The sequence below is a fragment of the Mastigoproctus giganteus genome, chromosome 7, assembly GCF_048544385.1.
Source record: "Mastigoproctus giganteus isolate SK-2022 chromosome 7, ASM4854438v1, whole genome shotgun sequence".
NCBI lineage: Eukaryota > Metazoa > Arthropoda > Arachnida > Uropygi > Thelyphonidae > Mastigoproctus > Mastigoproctus giganteus.
Genome location: NC_143581.1, coordinates 65471180 through 65493337, shown reverse-complemented (window position 1 = coordinate 65493337; position 22158 = coordinate 65471180). Strand labels below are relative to the sequence as shown.

The 22158-nt window shown below is 36.7% G+C and overlaps 1 protein-coding gene across 3 annotated transcripts in view; it reads right to left on the bottom strand.

Annotated features, from left to right (window-relative positions):
- Positions 1–22158, bottom strand: part of LOC150082968 (putative phosphorylase b kinase regulatory subunit beta) — a 735196-nt gene that overhangs the window by 488691 nt on the left and 224347 nt on the right. For all 3 annotated transcript variants that reach the window (XM_090377701.1, XM_090377699.1, XM_090377700.1), the window contains exon 10: positions 5998–6055. In XM_090377701.1, coding sequence (XP_090233827.1) covers positions 5998–6055 — 58 coding nt within the window. The remainder of the gene's footprint in view (positions 1–5997; positions 6056–22158) is intronic.

Sequence of the window (22158 nt, the reverse complement as noted above, 5' to 3'; positions counted from 1 at the left end):
GTGGGCAAATTTAGTTATAGCTCGAATAGAGGGAAGGCAAAATGCAAAGTCAAGAGTAGACACCTCGCAAGTGCCTACTCACAAGGGGCTGCAATTTACAGAACTTCAGCCTTTCTTGGTAAGAGCACCCCTTTGTTCCCCTCACCAATCTTGTTGCCCTTCTTTGTACACGTTCTAGCAACTCTACATCCTTCCTAAAATGAGGCCTCCAGACCTGTACACAGTACTCTAGGTGTAGCCTGACCATTGCCTTGTATAACAGGATAATCACCTCCCTGTCTCTGCTAGCAAAATTCCTATATATCATTGACAAGACTGAATGACCTGCCCTGGCAGTCCGTCTGAACTTCTCAGCGAACTTCATATTTGACTGCACAATTACCCCCAGATCTTTTTCACTTTCCACTTCCCTGAGTGTAGTACCACACAGTTGGTACATTTCTCTTTGGTTATTGCTACCCATAGGCAGTACTTTGCATTTTTCAATGGTACACTTCAGTTGCCACTTCTCAGCCCATTTGCCCAACTTATCTAGATCCAGTTTTACTGTCATTAACAACCCTGCCAACCTTTGTATCATCTGCAAACTTGGACATTAAACCTGATATACCTTCCTCAATATCATTGATAAATATACAAAACAACAATGAGTTCAGCATCGAACCCTGGGGAACTCCACTAATAACATTTGTCCATTGATTACCACTCTCTGTCTTTTCCCACTCAACCATCCCTTTATCCAATGTAGCTACTTACCCTTAATGCGATATCTCTCCAATTTCTACAGCAGTCTTCCATGCGCAACAGTATCAAAAGCTCTCCTGAAATCCAAGTATATGATATCAAAATTATTTTTGGCATTCGGTTCCTTTGTGACCACATCACAGTATCCAATCAAATTGGTCAGACAAGACCTCCCCTTAACAAACCCATGCTGTGTTGTCTAGATGATCCTGCAATACTGCTTTAACCAGTGATTCCATTATTTTCCCCAGAACACAAGTTAAACTAACAGGTCGATAGTTACTTGTGTCACCTTTTGAACCCCCTTTGTGAATTGGTAATACATTTGCACAACTCCAGTCCATGGGGACGTCCCCTGAGTCCAAGGGAGCTCTCATAATTATAGCTAAGAGTTTGCTTACTTCCTTTGCTGCTTCCTTTAATATAACTGGATAGATCCCAACCACCCCAGGTGCCTTTTTTAAGTTTAACTTCAACAATTTCTCCTCCACTTTGCTCTCAGTTATTACAAAATCACTTAAGCTCCCTGTTAGAGTTTGATAAACTTTTTGATAAATTTTCACCTCCACATGTGTGAATGTATATGCAAAATACTCATTCAGTTTATCAACTACTTGAGCATGATCATCAATAATCAACCCATCTATGTTAAATGGTCCAATCTGATTCATCCCTTTCCTTCTAGAGTTTACATAAATAAAGAACTCTTTGCTGTTTTTCTTTGCATCCTTTGCCAAGGATTTCTCGTAATCTGCCTTCGCCTGCCTAACTTCCTTTGTGACTTGATAACAGACTAGTTTATAACTGCTATAGGCTTCTGTGTCACCTGATACTTTACATGCATCCCATACATTTTTCTTAAATGTATACAAATATAATATAAATGTTTGTACCGTGTGGAAGGGGTAAAAGGTAATTAAATTAACGTGGTTAAAAAAATCATGTTAAATAAAATTTAAATATACACAGAGAAATTTGATCTTAAAAGTGTGGACAAGCAAAGGTATAGGGAATGGTAAAATTTTTGTAAAATTTTACCATTCCCTATATCATTTTTTCCATGTATCATTTTTTCATTTACAGTATTGAGATTTTGCATATTTGCCATCCCTTGATTCGACCTCTTGTTAAAATTGACCACCCATATCTGGATACAGTGTTACTTATTTCTTTTTTTTTTATTTGTACAAAATTATTTTTGTATATTGTTTGCTTTCTTAGTCCCAGTTCATTTTTGTATTAGGTTTTTCAAATTCTTTCACTTTTTCACCACTACTTTACTTGCAGTTTCTACTGTCCTTTAAACTTCTCTTAGTTCAGGCACTTTGTGTATTTTTCATTTCCATTTTCACAGACACTATATTTATGTTACAAACCACACATTGTTTATTAAATATATATATATATATATAAACATGTAAAAATAGATAAGTCTGATAAAGTTTATGTAGGAGATCAAAATTTCACAAAGTGTAATTTTCACCTCCTTCTGTGTAGGATAAGGATAGTAGAAAAAGGAAGTAATGTAGATTTGAAAAAGGCCAAAGAATGTTAATATCCTAAAAGTTATGATGAATTAAGAAGAAAATTATGGGCTGAATTGGAAAGCCAATTTGGAGGTGAAGGAGCTGTAAAGTAAAATTATTAATACCAAATGATTAAACAAAATAAAGTAAAATAAAATAAAGGTGGTAAAGCTGTCATCAGATAATGGTGAGCAAATTTAATTATAAGTCAAATACAGGGAAGGCAAAAATGCAAAGTCTGATGCACAAGTAAAAATTGATACACGATTAAGTATTTCATCAGGGACGTATCTGATGACAGCTTTTTCGTCTTTATTTTATTTTACTTTATTTTGTGTAATTATTTGGTATTAATAATTTTACTTTACAGCTCCCTTCAACTCCAAAATGGCTTTGCAATTCAGCCCATAATTTTCTTAATTCATCATAACTTTTAGGATATTAACATTCTTTCACCTTTTTCTAATCTACATTACTTCATTTTTCTACTATCCTTATGCCAACCGGGCTAGCCAGGTAGGTAAAGTGCCTGCCTGGCAACCCAAAGGTCGCGGGTTCGAATCCCGCCTTGGGCTTGGATCAGAGTACAATGCAAAACTTTGGGAGGTGAATTATGGTCACAGAAGCCGATGTGCCAACAACTAACAAAAAAAAAAAAAAAAAAATACTATCCTTACCCTTCTAGTCCTTGGCACTTTGTGTAATTTTCACTTCCATCTATGCAAACTTTATCAGACTTATTTATTCTTATATGTTTATATACTTTTGCATTCTTTACTGCTGCTTTGCACGTTTTGGTGCATTTGCCATACCTTGCTTATTCATTTTTGTTTTTTATTTTTCCATCAACTGTAACTTTGACTTTAAATTACATTTAATATATATATAAAGTTGATTCCGGTTATTTGGGACACATAGGGAGTAGTGCATTTTGGCCCAATTAAGCAGCTGCCCCAATTATGCGAAGATCCAAGTAAATAGTTAAAAACACAGTGGATCCCCGCTTTATGATTGATTTTCTGTACGATCAAATCACGTTATGATGGACTCACCATAGTAAAGTACTGTTCACTATACAATATGTAGTAAGTGCCGGTCATTGTGATCATGATTGTGAACTGAATTTTAATTCTATTAATTAAACAGCAATTCTAATTAGCAAAAATAGGAGGAATATTATCCACCGGCTATAAAAGTAAAGATATATCAAACACAAATTTACACTTTATTACCTTATCAATTAAAAAATTAAATGATACGTGAAAATCGGAAGAATATTTTCCACAGGTTAGCAAAATAAAAATAAATTTACGCTTACATGCGTAGCTTAATTAATATGTACATACTAACTAATTGATATTTCTGTTCACTAACATTTGTGGGTGGGGGTTAAAATTTAAAACAGTAAAAAAGATAAGCAATCAATAACAAAGAACACAGCACACACACACAAATCGCAAGTAACATGATACTCACAAGTGAGAACAGAGTAACAAGTTACGAAGCTTAAAAATAGGAATGAAGAGAAGCTTCTGAAAATTTGTTTTTTATATGAATGAAGATTTCATGGAAGGGGAAACACATTTCACCATAACATGAAAACCCACAGAATTCCAGCTATCGGTATCATCACAAATTCAATAAGGTCGAGTTTACTACCTGTTTGTAATAGATTACATTAACAGAAAAGCCCAATAAACAGGGGAATGCTAATCATTTTTATTGTTTTATGGTGTGACCTTCAGAAATCTGACAGAACCATGTGGTATGATTGGAGACAATCACAGGGTAATCTTGAGTGCTGCAGTCTCCTGCCCCGATTAAACGGCATGTTGTCCCAATTAAGCAAAGTAAACCCTGGCTATTTTCTTGATTGGGTTCTGTTCTTTAAGATTTGTCCCAAATAACTGGCTACCCCAATTAACCGGTGGCCCAAATAACTGGAATCCACTGTATATATTTATAAGTTTGTAGGTAGAGAACATAAAGTTTGGTAGAGAAAGGCAAAGAGCTAGTGGAACTGCACTCGTAATTATGGAGAACAAGGAGCTAACGGAACTGAAATAATAATTATGGAGAACAAAGAGGGGACCAAAGATAAAAAGAAGTAATACGAATTACTTAATGCTCTTTAACCTATGACTTCAGCACCTTCATCCGGAGCCAGCCGCCAAAATCATAGGAAAACATGGAAATAATTAAGTAAAGCCTACAATGGACAAAATGACATGAAATATACGTAGTACATGTGAAAAGTCGGTAAGGCATATAATGGTTAAAATTTAAATTTAAATCATAAGGCTTGCATACATTTCATGGCTGACCTGACAGAGGCTGAAAGTAAAGATTAAAAAGAAATAACATAACTTACTGGCATCATTGTTTTCTTACATGCGTGTAAGAAATCGGAAAAATTAAGGAAATAATCAAAAATAAAATTAAATTAACCTATATATCCCATGTGTCATAAGTTGGAAACTAATTTAGAGAAATAGAAAATTAAATTATGAATGTAAAATGGGGGTAGGTATTAAACACGTGAAGTAATGCCAGGACAGTAAAAAATAACAAACTTACAAAGTAGCAGTAAATAGTCGCTGTACTTTGTTTAGGTGAGAAAAGTGTTTTAAAGCAGAAAAGGAGCATCTCGAATATTTCATTCGATAAACCAATGGCCCACAAGAAATAAAAATATGGGGGGGGGGGGTGTAGGAAGGTATAAAGAATACTGAAAAAGACAAAAAAAGATCGTGCTTGGGCAGTTCGGGATTGCTATTCCCGTTCCTATAGTAGGACCCTGAACATAAAACCTATTATTTGTTATTTGTTATTTTTTTGGTTTTTAGGAGCATTAGCAACTAAGGCCATATTGCTCCGGGAATATGTGGTGGTCATTCCCTTGACCTTTCCGCATCCTCCGTATTTGGTGGTGACGGGCTCGAACCCCGGTCTAATCAAGAAGCGTGTGCTACGCACTGCTGCTCCTTCCCACCTGGCTACGGAGGCGCCCCACATAAAACCTAAACCATTAATTAATAATATTTTATACTGTTGCATTCTTATAAAAAATTTATTTATATATATATATATATATATATATATCTTTTATTTATATATATATATATATATATATTATTTATATATATATTATTTATATCTATTATTATTTTTTTTTATTATTATTTATTTATTATTTTTTTTTATTTATTTATTTATTTAATTTTTTTTTTTTTTTTTTTTTTTTTTTTAAACTCCTAGCCACTGAAATCTCAGGAAATTAGGTGGCAGGACCTGGCAGAGTAAATAACTATAATAGTGGTGTACCTGGTCTGCCTCCACGAGGCAGAGTGTGGACAACGTTGGGTCCCATTAGGGGCCCAGCGGCTAAATGACCAGAGGAACAATGGTACACGACACTACACATGTACAAAATCCATACACTTTTAAACCTCTGGCATTGACAGTGTTCTGTTTCACACCCACAATGTATAGCACGCGGAGATGGGGGAAACCCCTGGTGCCGTTTGACACTAAACACACTCTACACTCTACCTTTGGGTTGCCAGGCAGGCACTTGACCCACCTGGCTAGCCCGGTCGTCAAAGTTGTGGCTTGAATTGGCCAAGCTTAACTTGGATTTTAACTTCTTAGCCTGAAAATTTCTAAATTTCTAATCAAAAATATACACCTGAAAATTTAGAAAAAAATTTTTATATATCTGACTTACCATCTAGAATCATATAAAGGAAGAATATTGGCCACTCACATTCAATATTTTCAAATTCCTAATTAAAGAAAATGAAAAAAAAAGGAAATAAAAAATTAAATAACAGCAAGATTTTATATAAATTGTTTTAGTGATTCTTTTATGATTTTATATAAATTGTTTTAGTGATTCTTTTATCTACAAATTTCTAAAAATTTATTCTAACTTATAACCTGTTTGGCATATACCCTATAATTTTTTTTTGATGACCTGTACTGCTAGACAAAAACTCCCCTTCCCACCCAAAACTTCTCTAAATTTACTTAAGCTCATACAGACAGCAGGTAAGTTTTTGTTTTTCCTTAATTTGTTTGATGCTTTGTAATTTTCTTTTCTTTTCGTAATTTTATAAATTTAATTTTGATAATTCTGTAAAGTTATTTCTTGCAATATTTTACAAATCCAATTCTTTTCTCAATCTAATTCCACTAATTCCACATTCTTTACATTATCTTGTAAGCTAAAATTTTTAAGTTCAGCAGTAGCAAAGTTTTGGTAAGTGCAAAATTTTGTTGATTTAAATTCTGTAAAGTAAATTCTGTAATACTTGGTTAGTTTCATTCTTACCTTAATAATGACTGTTAAGAGATCTGCAATGAATATTTCAATGAAGGATATTAAATATGCATGGTATCTATCATGAATCAGACAAAAATGGCTGCAGGCAATTCCCACATAGTCAAAAGTTCATTGCTTGCATAGCCACATTCAAAGTTCAATCAAGTTGATAATCACAGCTTAACTAATAATTCTTTTTTTTTTTTTTTTGTTCCAAGTGTAATGAGTATACCAATCTCAGGTTAGAACTTGGTACATTACTAGATGAATTTGAGTCATTGCAGAATGGGTACTTGACACAAGAAACATATAACTGGGAACTCATCAGGGATCAAGAATCTAGTGACCTGGCAGTGATGCACCCCTAATTGAGGCCCTAGAAAAGAATAATAATAATAAAGTGTATATTTAATTTTACTGGGAGATTTCATATGTTGGGGAAATGAGCAACTTTTTTTGTAATAAGGACAAATGGACTAGAACCAGGGTGTGAATACCAAAAGTAACAACTAATGTTGTCACCAACATATTACCAAATTTTAAAGGGGAGGCAAAGAGTGCATTATTATTTGCGTGAAACTAATGATATTAAGTGCACATGAACTGATGATTGTGGAAGTTGACAGCTTAAATGAATTCAAGGCTAAAAGAACTAGAACTATTCAACAACTAGACAAACTTTTAGAGTGAATGGATGGATGAAATGGGAATGTTTTTTTTTTTTTTTTTTTTGAGAATGCTGTATAAGCTTGCTTTCTTGCACCATATGCCTTTGCTAATGCTAAGGCTTTTGGGAGGGGGTTATTGGCACAACCCAAACTTGCTCGGAAGGAATTTATTTTGTAGAGAATACAGTTTCAGAATACAGTTTACCAAAGGTAGCAAAGGGCTTTTGCCAATATCACTGATATATTTTAAGGGTTCAGAGAAAATACTCATTGGGGAAAGAAATAGGAGTAATATAGATATGATTAACTGATGATATGGGTCAAAGTCCATCTCAAAAGGTCTTGTTTATGCTGTAAAAGTCAATTATACAAGGACACATAGCCTTAATTGCATCTACAGTGGTTAATAGTAATGTGCTGTCACCCATAAACAGTGGTTTATGAATTTCAACATGCATGTATAATGTATTTCTTAAGGAGAGACAAGAACTTCAGCAGAAGCAGTTTCAAGTCATGATTCTTACAGAAGCAGCTTTAATGCAAAGAACTTTTGCACAAAATTTCTATGGTGGGAAGTAGCTGGATGCAAATATAAAACAAGAGCAGGGGTATGCTACCAACCATAAGACTGTGAACAATATCCACATGTTACAAGTTGCAGCTCCACTGAATGAGAAGTTTTTTAGCCATATTTAGCCGCTTTATTGACCAACTGTTATATTAAATTATTTTTTATAAGTAGTTTATAGACCTAGTAAGGATCCTTACTTTATTCTGAATTGACAGCTAGATTTGGAAGTAAATTAATACTTAAGTGTCCATAGATTTACCTTTCGTAACTTGCCGCCATTGTTATACGATATAACGTTATATCCAGAACTAGACAGCATTAGTATAGTATATAATATAATATTGTCAATTAATCAGAAAATCTATTAATCTTGTTAAACTTCATTGTCAATTAAATTGTACTTTTTAACTAAATACATATAAGGACTTAGATTACAAACGTAACATAATTAATTAATACATAACTTGATACGGAAGTTATATAAACGGAACTTGTAGATAATACTCGATACTGAAAAATATATATAGCGTTATAACTGTGTTGGGATACAAGTTTAGGGTTATAATTTTGTACTTAAATTGAAATTTTATTGAAATTAAATCAAAATCAGACCAGAGCAGCAAAGCAGAAGGCTCAAGCTAATGAAAGTGCTGTGACTCAGGGGAGAACTGAGGGGGGCAGTTGCCCTCTGAACCACAGCCTTTTAAAATGCACTACTTGCTTGATGTTTGTGGGGCAATCGGGTACAGGACATGATATTGCCATGGGGGATGTTTTTGTGTGTGCACGATGTAAGGAAATCAGGCGACAACCTAGCATTGTTATGGGCCTGTATGAGAGCTTGAAGGACAGGGTGAATACTCTCAAAGGATCTAAATTGTGGGGCCCATCAAGCTCTCAGCTGTCCACATCAACACCAGAGCTTGCACTAGGTCATCACGCAACACAGCGGCAACCCCCAAGGCAGAATGCACTGGTCCCAAAGGAACTAGTTGTTACAGGTGACTCTATTGTCAGGGAAACGGGGAACATATTGTGCAAAAAAGGATAGATGGAACAGGACCGGGGTATGTCTGCCAGGGACAAAAGTTGATGACGTTGTAGAGCGGGTATCATCTTTTAAGGGCACAAAAGGTGATATAGTTGTACACGTTGGCACTAATGATATTAAGAGTAGGAAACCGGCAGAATTACTTAACAAGTACAGGTCACTGTTGAAAAAAAGCCGTGAATTAGGGTTGAATTTGAAAGTGTCTGCAATTCTGCCCAGACACGATAGGAGGGAGTATATGATGAGAGCCTTGTCGATCAATTCGGCCCTGGAAAGATTGTGCAAGGCTCAAGGGGTAGAATTTTTCTCAGCCTGGGGTCTGTGCTTGTTAACAGGAGAGACTGCTTCTACAGGGATGGGATACACTTAAATAGAAAGGGTGCAAGAATATTTCCTGATGCTATCGGGGCAGTGTTATGTGGGTCGAAAAACTGCTAGCTTGGGGGGCATACAAGGACTAATAGATTAACAGTAGCCACTGGCAGAGGTGAAAGTGATTCTTGCACTGCTTCTATTGGAATGAGCAGCAGCCTGGAAAACAAGTTGCAGGATAATATTTCAGAGACTGCTGGCAGTCATTGCGATACAAGTAAACACATGGGTTGTGTTAGGGTAGCTAAGAATAGGAACAGGTGCATGTATACTTGCGTGTGTACACCAATGCTAGGAGTTTGGTAAATAAATTTGATGAATTTGAGGTATTGCTCAAAACATCAAAGACAGATATTGTTGGGATATCAGAGACGTGGTGTCACACAGATATAAGGAATGCAGAACTGGAATTTGGGGAGTACAATGTGTACAGAAAGGATAGACAGGATAGGAAGGAAGGAGGGGTTATGCTCAGTGGTGAGCTGTGAATATTTTAACAATGGGCTCGCAGTTTTTCCAACTTTCTACCGAGTAAATTTGATCAGTCATGGAAGTGACGTCATCCGCGGCTTGCACTAGAAGCGCTTCCCACGTTCGCACTAGTAAGTAGTGTGATTATAGCACGTGACGCATTTTTCGTGATCGGTATGATATCTCAACTGGATATGACGGTGTCTGGAGTTCTAACGTTTTAGAATTTTTGAATAGTATGACGTCAAAATCATGCTTCCTGAAGTTACTACTGCATTAAGTATGGTTTCAACAATATTTGTCAACAATTTCTTTTTTTGTCTCGCATTTTCGACACATTCCATTGTTAGGTGCCCCTAACAGTTGCATAAGTTGCTTCAACTACAAGATCAGTACATCAATCGGTGCTTTTTTACAGAGATATTTAGATACGTTGCTCTCGTAAGTATACATCTCTTACTTTGGTTGTCATAAATCCATTGTATCTTGTCTTCCAGAAATTATGAAAATCTGTGAATGATCGAAAAAATATTTACAATAAAAAAGCTCTTTTATTTCGTAATCAATATATACAAATAAAAATACCTAAAAGAAACGCGAAGGACATCTACCGCGCGTGCTCGGCATACGCGCAACTTTTTTATTCAACTTTTTTTTAACAACTAGGTAAATATAATGGATATATTTTTTTCATGATAAAATTTTAATATTGCGAATAAAAAATAACATGAAATATTTCCCATATCACAAATAACATAAAAACTATCACAAAGCATTCCACAATATAAAAACAAATATTACATAAAAAACAAACTTTCTAGAAAAAGTACACAAAAAATCACAGATTACATGGAAAAAAATTATTTCACAAATATTCAAGAAAATTTTATTTTAAAAATTGCCAATTTACTTCTTCATTAATATTTGTTTTCGATTTTCTGCTTTGCTCAATAGCTTAGCGATGATTACAGAGGAATGATTTGATGTAACGATCCTGATCAAATTGAAGCAAAGGTTTTCCATTTAGATGTACGGTCATCATATTCTGCAACGTGTTTAATTGTCAACATTATTCATTCATTCATTTACTCAATATTATTCAGTGCTGAAAGCTCGCTAAGCTTCAGCACTGCTAATGGCAATGGTTTCAAAGATATTTCTGGCTTTCTTAATTGAAAAGGGAATTTCACTCGATTTTAAAGATAAACTGTCTTCGACAAAAATCTCTAAAATCATTAATTTTTGTTTCATATTTTATCAGAAAACTTAAATTTCTTCTTCGGTTTTCACTGCCTTGCCACCGAGACGAAAGTTTTTTCAAATTGACGATTTCGGGTAGCAGATGTTTAAAATATTTTTCAATGGTATCGTTATTTTCTTTATTTAATTTAAAATCACCCTGTTCCACTAATAAGTTATCCTTTAAGGATAAAACAATGCATTTAATAACTTGTCACAATATAATTTTTTTACTTTCAATTTTGATTCCTTCAAATTGTTTCCACTTCAACATGCTCTCAATTTTAGCTTCATAATTTCCTTCAGAATTTTTCAAATTAGCAATAGTATTGGTAGTTGGAATAATTAATTTATATGCTTTTACCATTCATTGTGATTCTGTAACGCTTCTGAAAGGTAAGAGAGCTCTTGCAGGATGTTGACAATTAGTGCTAAATGGTTAAGAAATTCCAAATTTAAAAGTCGATTTAATAATCCGGAATATTTAACTTTTGATTAAAAATGTTTGCACAAAGCAGGAATTCCTCCAACCCACAATTGCCGTCCGCCAGCTAAAAACTGCCCGTCGTGGCCCGAACACACGACCGATCTTTATAGTTTCCACATCAAATTCTTTAGGAATCATCCTTAATTCGCGCTAGTTTTTTGGAGATCGGTGATACAGTTTTTTTTTTTTTAATTATTGCCTGTATGCCATTATATTTTAGAACATTTTCTACACAGTGAAAGCTCGACAAAGTTTTAAAATCTGCCAACATTTCATCTTCGGAAAGTTTATATAATATTTCAGTTGCCTCAATTCCTCCCCCCCCCATGTTACTCTCCCACTAGTTCTTTGAATACTGTGAAAAATATCTAAATCACACGGATATTCAGCTACTGTGACCATGTAAACATAGACAGGAGACATTTACTGGAAGGCAAGGATCACTCACTTCTCCTAAAAACCTATGACTTCTTGTAGGAGTAAAGGGGAACCGCAACACATTGACCAGAGGCTATAATCCGTGTCCAGAATCATCTTAATCCTCTGACTGGCTATGGAAAGCATATTGACTAGCGGACTTCTTAGTATGTGACTGCATAGGTTTTATGGACACCACTAACATTGTGAAACGGTAATCTCTTAAATTGCCTCAAGGACAGAGGTGAGAACAATGCATACAGAGTTGTCTCTCCTAATCTGTTCGTTATATGAAAATTTTCTTCGTTCAACAGAAACTATTTTAAATGTAATTACCAAGGGGGGATCAAAAAAATTCACTACAAAGAAGTTGGTTAAACAGAGATCCGACTGTAATTAAATCAAAAATGACGCAATTTTAAAACACATAACCAAACGATTGCGTCATTAAAATGCTGGGAATGGGGCCCCCGCTCGCCCCACCGTAATTTCGGTTCTGGATACTCAATAACTGCATTCAGAATTTCATTTGTAAAATAAATCTCAACAATGGGCTTGCTAATTTTCGAAAAAAATAACAATGCGAACAAAGCCCATGCGAGCCCACTATAGCTCACCACTGGTTATGCTATTAGTTAAGAAACACATAAAATCCAAGGAAGTGAAGCCAGTCGACATCGCTGGACAGTGCAATGTCGAGTCAGTTTGGTGTGACATAAGCATTGGGAGATCAAAATTGAGAGTAGGAGTGTGCTATAGGCCTAATGACTCTGATGAGTATAATAAGATACTGTACAGGTAAATAGAGTGGGCCAGTAAATCAGAGAGTCTTATAATGTGGAATTTTAATTTCCCAAATAATGACTGGAATTTGTGGGTTGGTCACTCATACACTAGCAAGGCTTTTGTGGATTTATTGGATGATTGTTTTCTACAGCAGCATGTTCGGGAGGCAACTAGAGGGAGTAATATTCTTGATTTGATTATCAGTAGTGATTCTTCATGCATTAAGAATCTGCAGATAAAGGAACCACTAGGTGGCAGTGATCACAGTGTGCTGAAGTGGGATTTACTCTAAGAGGTAACTACCATCAGGGGTAAAAGGAAGGGTTTTTGCTTTCGTAAAGGCGACTATGATGGTCTGAGACAGTATTTAAATTCTATACAGTGGGACCCACTGGTGATGTTACCAACAGCAAATTCAAAATGGGAAGCATTCAAAGAACTTATCTTGGAAGCTACTAGGCTTTATGGCACCTCCGTAGCCAGGTGGGCAGGAGCAGCAGTGCATAGCACACACTTCTTGATTAGACCGGGGTTCAAACCCATGCCCACCAAATACGGAGGATGCAGAAAGGTCAGGTAATGACCAAAGCATATCCCCGGAGCAATATGGCCTTAGTTGCTAATGCTCCTAAAAACCACATAACAATAACAACAACTAGGCTTTACATACCAACTAAGAAATATTGTTCAAGGTTTAGGCCTAAATGGAGGTCAGATGAACTAATGAGACATTAGACATCTAGACAAGACTGCAGCAATAATTCAGACATAGCATGGGTTTGTTAAGGGAAAGTCTTGTCTGACAAATTTGATAGGATATTATGATGTAGTTACAAAGGAACTGGATGCAAAAAATAATTTTGATTTCATATACTTGGATTTCAGGAAAGCTTTTGACACTGTTGCGCTTGGAAGACTACTGTACAAATTGGAGCAGAATGGTATTAAGGGTAAGTTGCTACAATGGATAAAAGGATGGTTAAGTGGGAAAAGACAGAGGGTGGTAATCAATCAGTGCTGCTCTTCGTGGACTAATGTTATTAGTGGAGTCCCACAGGGTTCGGTGTTGGGTCCACTGTTGTTTTGTGAATTTATCAATGATATTGATGAAGGTATATCAGGCTTAATGTCGAAGTTTGCAGATGACACAAAGGTTGGCAGGGTTGTTAATGACAGTAATGGCAGTGTGCTACTGCAACAGGATCTAGATAATTTGGGCAGATGGGCTAAGAAGTGGCAACTGAAGTTTAACCTTGACAAATGCAAAGTACAGCATATGGGTAGAAGTAACCCCAGAGAAACGTACCAACTGTGTGGTACTACACTTAAGGTGGTAGAAAATGAAAAAGATCTGGGAGTAATTGTGCAGTCAGATATGAAGTTTTCTGAGCAATGCAGACAGGCTGCTAGGGCAGGTCATGGGGTTTTGTCAATGATATATAGGAATTTTGCTAGCAGGGAAAAGGAGGTGATTGTCCCTCTGTATAAGGCAATGGTCAGGCCACGCCTTGAGTACTGCGTACAGGTCTGGAGGCCTCATTTTAGGAAGGATGTAGATTTGCTTGAGCGTGTACAGAGAAGAGCAACACGATTGGTGAGGGGAATGAAGGGATCCTCTTACCAAGAGAGGCTTAAGTTCTGCAAATTGCAGTGGCTGGAGACTAGGCACCTGTGCGGTGATCTGATTGAGGTCTATAAGGCCTTGAATGGGTTGGGCACGCTGAATTCTAATGGGATTCTTCCACTTGTTCAGATTACGAACCTACGGGGACATAAGTTCAAATTAAGAAAGGACAGATGTAGAATAGATGTGCGGAAATTTGCCTTTAGCCAGCGGGTGGTTAATTGCTGGAACAAACTTCCATCTGTCGTTGTGGAAGTTGATAGGTTAAATAAATTTAAGGAGGAACTGGACAGGCATTTGGAGGGAATGGTGTGATTTTTTTTTTTTGGCTGATGCTGCATAAGCTCATACACTTGCTTTCTTGCATCACGTGCCACTACTACTACATAAGGCAGAGAAGAAAATTGCATGGGATACATATAAATTAATGGGCGACATGGAAGCCTATGATAGATATAAGCTGGTCTGTAACCAAATAACAAAGGAGATTGGGTAGGTAAAGGCAGATTATGAGAAATCCTTGGCAAAGGATGCAAAGAAAAAGAGTTCTTTACCTATGTAAACTCTAGAAGGAAAGGGATAAATCAGATTGGTCCACTCGATATTGATGGTTCAACAGTTAAGGATCCTGCTCAGGTGGCTAACAAACTAAACGAGTATTTTGCTGTGACATTCACACATGAGGAGTTATTCAGGAAGGGGAATGCCAGAGGTGAAGTAAATTCTGGCAGTGATCTAGATGATTTTTTAATAACTGAGAGGAAAGTGGAGGAAAAACTGTTGAGGATAAATATAAAAAAGGCACCCACGGTGGATGGGATCTATCCAGTTATATTAAAGGAGGCAGCAAAGGAAGTAAGCGAACCCGTAGCAATAATTATGAGAGCTTTTTTGGACTCAGGGGAGGTACCCATAGACTGGAGATGTGCAAATGTGACCCCAATTCACAAAGGAGGATCAAAGGCTGACAAGTAACTATAGACCTGTGAGTTTAACTTCTCTTCCAGGAAAATTAATGGAGGCACTGGTTAAAGAAGCACTGCAGGATCATCTAGACAAGACTTCAGTTATAGCTCGGACACAGCATGGTTTTGTTAAGGGAAAGTCTTGCCTGACCAATTTGATTGGATACTATAATGCAGTCACAAAAGAACTGGATGCAGGGAATAACTTTGATATTATATACTTGGATCTTAGAAAGGTTTTTGATACTGTTGCACATGGAAGACTGCTGCACAAATTGGAGCAGTGTGGCATTGGAGGCAAATAGTTGCTATGGACAAAGTGATGGTTGAGGGGGAGAAGACAGAGAGTGGTAATCAATGGACACTGCTCATCGTGGACTAATGTTATTAGTGGAATCCCTCAGTGTTCAGTCCATTGTTGTTTTCTGTTTATAAATGATATTGATGATGGTATATCAAGCTTAATGTCTAAGTTTGCAGACGATACAAAGGTTGGCAGGGTTATTAAGGACACTACTGACGCTATGCTGCTGCAATAGGATCTGGAAAGGTAGAACAGATGGGCTGAGAGGTGGCAAATGAAGTTTAACACTGACAAATGTAAAGTACTACATATGGGAAACAGTAACCCCAGAGCAACATATCAACTCTGTGGTACTACACTGACAGTGGTAGAGAATGAAAAGGACCTCGGGGTATTTGTGCAGGCAGATATGAAGTTCTCTGAGCAGTGCAGACGGGCGCAAGAGTAGCTCATGGTATCTTGTCAATAATATACAGGAATTTTTCTAGCAGGGATAAGGAGGTGATTATTCCCTTGTATAAGGCAATGGTCAGGCCACACCTTGAGTACTGTATACAGGTCTGGAGGCCTCATTTCAAGAAGGATGTAGAGCTGCTGGAACGAGTACAGAGAAGGGCAACAAGATTAGTGAATGGAATAAAGGGTTGCTCTTATGAAGAAAGGCTTAAGTTTTGCAAATTACAGTGTCTGGTGACTAGGCACCGGCGAGGTGATCTGATAGAGTGCATAAAACCTTGAATGGTTTGAGCATGCTCAATTCCGATGGGATCTACCTCTTGCTCAGAATAATCACCTGAGAGGGCATAAATTCAAATTGAGGAAAGACAGATGTAGGATTGATGTGCGGAAATTTGCCTTTATCCAGCGGGTAGTTGGTTGGTGGAACAGACTTCCATCCCTTGTTGTGGAAGTTGATAGCCTAAATAAATTTAAAGCTAAGCTCTGATAGGCCTCCTGCAGAACTGAATAGGCTCTTTGAAATTTACAGAGCTGCTAGAAGCAATTACTTTAACACTATCCGGAAGGAGAAATCTCTTGCATGGGATAGATTAGTTGAAAAAACTATTAAAAACGATCCCTGGGGCCTACCTCACAAAGTTCTTGCGTCAAAATTACATCTGCATACCCCACAGAATTCAATCTCACTCCCCAATTCCTCTGAAACTCTCACTTGGTCTACATCTATTGAAGCGATTTTAGATGAACTTCTTCCACAGGATACTTCGGTTCCTGAAAGTAATGACCAGACTCTGTTTCGTCTTCAACATCTTTCCTTTGAAGGCCCCTCAAATGAACCTCCTTTTACCGTTGAGGAAATCGATACAGTGGTCAACTCTTTCTCTTGTGGCAAAAGTCCTGGGCTTGACAATCTTGAGGTCTCTATCATAAAGCGCACTTGGAAAACTAAACCCTGTCTCATTGCTACCTTAATGAATACTTGTTTGCTTTATGGTGTCTTCCCAGATCGTTGGAAGACTGCCAATCTTAAACTGCTAATTAAGAGTCCGGCTAAACCTGTTGACTCACCTTCCTCCTATAGGCCAATCTCTCTTCTTCCTTTTCTTGGGAAAATTCTGGAAAAACTTCTTGTTGCAAGATTTAAAGACTACTATGTTTCTAGGAATCTCTCCTCTTCTTCCCAGTTTGGTTTCACGAAGGGCAGATCAACTACAGATGCTATAAATCATCTTTTAAATACTGTTAGAACATCTCCTTCAAAATACGTTCTCGGTCTCTTCGTGGACTTCAAAGGGGCCTTTGACACCTTGTGGTGGCAGAGCGTCCTGGAGAGGTTCCGAAGAGCCGAGGTTTCCTGTCCTATCTATAGCCTTATTTCCAGCTACTTTCAAGATAGGAACCTTGTGGTCTCATCGGGCTTCTGCTCGGTTTCAAGACCGGTTTCTAGGGGGTTGTCCTCAGGGATCCGTTCTTGGCCCTGTCTGCTGGAACGTGGTCCTTGATGGATGGCTAAATGCCCCTCATGGCGATATTGTTAATATTGCCTATGCTGATGATCTTGCCCTGCTGATCCCTGGGAATTCTCGCCTTGAGCTTGAAACAAAGGCTAACCACATCTTGGATGATCTACACATATGGTGCTCACTTCATAAACTTTCGATTTCTGTATCTAAGACAAAGCAGCTTCTCTTAAAAGGTCTGTTAAATCGTAATCGTCCTCCTGTGGTGAGGCTTCTCAACCAGACAATCAAGCTTGTACGTGAATTTAAATACCTTGGGGTGGTGATTGATGATCGTCTTTCTTTCATTCCACACTGCAAATTCCTAAAGGTAAAAATTAAATCAACTACTGGCTGGTTAATTCACATTGCCAGATCTCTTTGGAACCTCAAATCTAGAACATTGGGTTTATACTACAAATCTATATTCCTCCCAATTGTTACATATGGCGCGGGTGCGTGGGGTTCCCGTGTTCAAAACTCTCTCATCCTTAAAATTCTTCTACAGACGCAAAGATCCTTCCTTTTGGCCACGAGCAGGGCATGTAGAACTGTTTCTACTGATGCCCTGCTAGTTCTGAATGGGCGCCTTCCCATTCATTTAGAAATTATCCTTGCATTTCTCAAATTTCACAGGAGGCGTCTTACCCCTGCTTCCATTGGTGTTTTTGAAAATAATTATAATAACTCTACCGACCTTGAAGTTTCTCGACTGCTCAGTTTAGCCCTTGATGAGTGGCAGCTCTCTTGGGATGACTCTCCCCTTGGCAGAATTACTTTCTCCTTCCTTCCTAAAGTCTTTGTAAAATCTAAGAATCTTTCCTGGCTTCAACCTGGACTTTTTTCCTCTTTTCTTCTTACGGGTCACAGCCTTAACTCCCGCCTTTTTAGGTTTGGACTGGTCCCCTCTCCTCTTTGTCATTGTGGAGCTGAGGAGACGGTGGAACATTTAGTCCTAAATTGCAACATATATTTAGATTTACGTTACCAGCTCATGTTAGACACTAATGTTTACACCCTAGATGATTTCCCAAAATTTTTGGAAACATCAGAATCCTTCTCAGCTTTTTGTAACTATGCTAACTCCGTGTTTAGAAGACGAAAGATGCTAAACACAGCTCATCCTGTTTAACTCAAAACTTTGGATTAAAAAAAAAAAAAAATTTATTGTTTAGAATTACAACTTCCTCTTTATGTAATTGTGATCTTAATTTTATTATGACTCTCGGAGTTAATAGCCTTGTTAAATCTCAAGTTTTCCTCATTGTGGGTTAAGATACTAGAATTGCAGTTCTAACAAAATCACTGAAGGTTATTAGATTGCTTGTTATTTAGTGTAACTGTTTAAAACTCTTACCAACTATTGTTCAGACAAGTTCTTCTGGGCTTCTCAGAAGTCTCGTCTTCTCACTGTAAATTTTTGGAAAATTTTGTAATTAGATGCTAAGTTAAGTTAAGTTATTTTCTTGGTGTCTCAGACACAATTAAATTTGTTTCTTGAGTTTTCCTTTCTCTGGCTGGCTGAGGTTGGGCTCCTCTTCCAGTCGGAGAAAACCTAACTTTCCTCTCTGTTCTTAGTTGTTAATTCATCCTACCGTTTTCTGCTCCTTTCTTAAGAGAATATCTCTCTTCTTTCTTTGTCCTACTTCTCCTTCCCATAACTTTCACGGGTTTACCACTGGTTGGAAACCCTCTTTGCGGTTACTAACCCCTGGAGCGCCTCCTCGTGGCAAGGTACGGGAGTCTGGACGCAGGTGGCTTCCCCCCCTGCCTCCAGGCTGCAAAGTCTCCAGGGCCGGCAAACAACACCCATCAGAACCTACACTAAAACATACATTTACACACACTTGCCGGCTATAAATAAACTACAGAAGATACAGCGGTATATAGGGGAAACCCTGGAGGCCGTAATCATTACACGAATACCTTGTACCTTGTTCGTTTTTTCAAACGAACAGAGGGGTGAAATGGTATTGGTTTTTTTTTTATTTTTTGGCTGATGCTGCATAAAGCTTGCTTTCTTGCATCATATGCCTCTACTAATGCTAATAAGTGATAGCCTATACATGCAGTTGAAATAGGCAAGCAAGCATGATTGTCTTATTATTATTATTATTAGTAGCCCTATAGTGCAAGCAAGTCTGAGGCTTATGTTGCAGCAGCCAAAGAAAATTCCCGAGTTACCCTAAAAGAGAGAGAGAAGTAAAAAGGAATCACCAAGAAAGAGAGAAGAATGATGATATCCAGTTATGGGTAATTTCAATTTTCCTGTTATCGACTGGAACAAGTGGGAGGGAAATCACCATGGAGGCAAAATTTTTAAATAAAATTGATTATTATTTGCATTAGCATGTAACAGAACACTAGGAGTAAGAATATTATAGAATTAAACTCACTAACCAGATGATATCATAGGGCTCATAATACAGGAACTATTAGCAGGAGGTGTTCATGTAGTCCTTCGTTGCAAGAAAAAGAAGACTGCTGTTGATTAAAGGTAAAGGCATGGAGTTTAATTTTAGGAAAACAGACTATGAGAACAAACAGGCTTCTATCAACCAGGCATATAGCAGAGAGGGAGAGGATAAATACCAGTTTTTCATCCAAAATGATCCCAATAGGCCTAAAGGATATGCGAAGATTAGTAACCTTTATGAAAATGACATCATTTGTGCTATTTCCATCTCGCATTTTCGTGACAAAATCGTTTTACTTCAGTCTGAAATTTAGTAGGTAGCGCCAAAGACGTTTTTGCATCAATAAATAAATAATAATAAATAAAAATAATGTAAATAAAAATAATATAAATAATAATACGTAAAAATAATATAAATAAATATTAACGACAATAAAAAAATAAAAATAAATTTATAAATAATAAATAATAATATAAATAAATATTATTAACAAAACAACAATAAAGGAAAAAATTTTTAAATAATAATAAATAAAAATAATATAAATACTAACAAACAATGATAAAAGAATAAAAATAAATAAAAAAATTATAATAAAATTATAAATTAAAAAATAAAAGAAAAAATAGAAAAAGTAGATAAGAAAACAGACCAACAATGCTTCTCTCTTCTTATGTCGGTAACTATCCAGTTGACCTTTAAATTTTTTCAAGCTATCAGTCTCAACTGGCCACAGAGAAACTTGTTATAGTAATTAACAACTAGCTAGATAAAAGAAAACTTTGAGCAATCCAATCAATAAACCCAGGGGCTCACACCTGGTGAGTATGGGCTTGGCACACCCAGGGTCCTGAGCTGGATATCATCATTCTTCTCTTCCTTGATGATTCCTTTCTACTTTTTTCTCTCTCCCCCCCTCCTCTCTCTCTCAGGGTAACTTGGGAATTTTTTTTTTTTTTTGGATGGTGCATCATAAGCCTCAGGCTTCCTTGCACCATATAGCTAATAATAATAAAAACCTCTTTCCTCGGAATTTGAATTTATAGCATGTAGGTCTCTAATCATTTATAACAGTGAAAATTTCACATTCATTCATTTTGTTATCCATTCTCAGAGCCTTATACACCTCAATCATGTCCTCCTCTAAGGCTCTTAGCTGCCAAGCTCTCTAACCTATATAATCAATGTCTTTCCTCCTCTTCTGCACATCTCACCATGTAGGTGCCTGTCTTTGAACCCTTCAAGAAGCTCAGTGTCTTCTTTTTAGGTGCAGTCTCCACATTTGAACACTATTCCAAGGGCAGTCTTATAGTTGCATTATACATTGTTTATCATCTCCCTATCTCTACAGGCTATTCTTCACTAAATCATTAAAAGGACACCATGGGCTTTCCTGGCTATATGTCTATACTGCTCAAGGACCTTAACATCCAATTGTATCATAACCCTCAGATCCCTTACATTTTCTACATTTTTTTAAAATTCAACTCCACCAAGTGTATAACTTATTTTGGAATTGCTATTCAACAAGTGTAAGTGAATTTTGCTCCATTAAAAACATAACTGCCAATTTTCTGACAATCATTCAAGTTCTGAAGGAGCACTACTTGGCACTGAACATTAAACAAGCTCCCAATCATTACATCATGTGCAAATTTTGACATTGTACCCTCCATCGCCCTCATCACTGTCATTTACGAAAATCAAAAGCAACAATGGTACAAGAATTCTACAACCCTCTGCCTCCTAACCTGCAGCCACACTGTGATCCATATTAGAATCTTGCCCATGATCCCAACATATTCAAGCTTACTGCAATAATTAAAGACAAACACCAGCCAAGGAATAAAAAAATTTTTACTATAAAAATAATGTGATACACTATCGGAAATATTACAATAAATTACGATAAAACGTTAAAAATATAGTTAAAAATATACCGAAGCAATAAAATTATCTAAAATAAACTGGATTAAAAGCGATAAAACCTGAAGCTTTCGGAGACTGCTGTCTCCTTCTTCAACAGTAATACACAAATATTCAAGCTTATACAGTATCTTCTCATTAGAGACTGTTTCAAGTGCTTGCTAAATTCCAAATAAATTATGTCAAAATTATTCCCTACACTCAACTAATAAATAACTGTGTAAAAATAGCTAATCAGGTTAATTAAACATGATTTACAAATAAAATTTCCATTTCCATCTAAATGTCTCGAGAATGAAATCTTAATC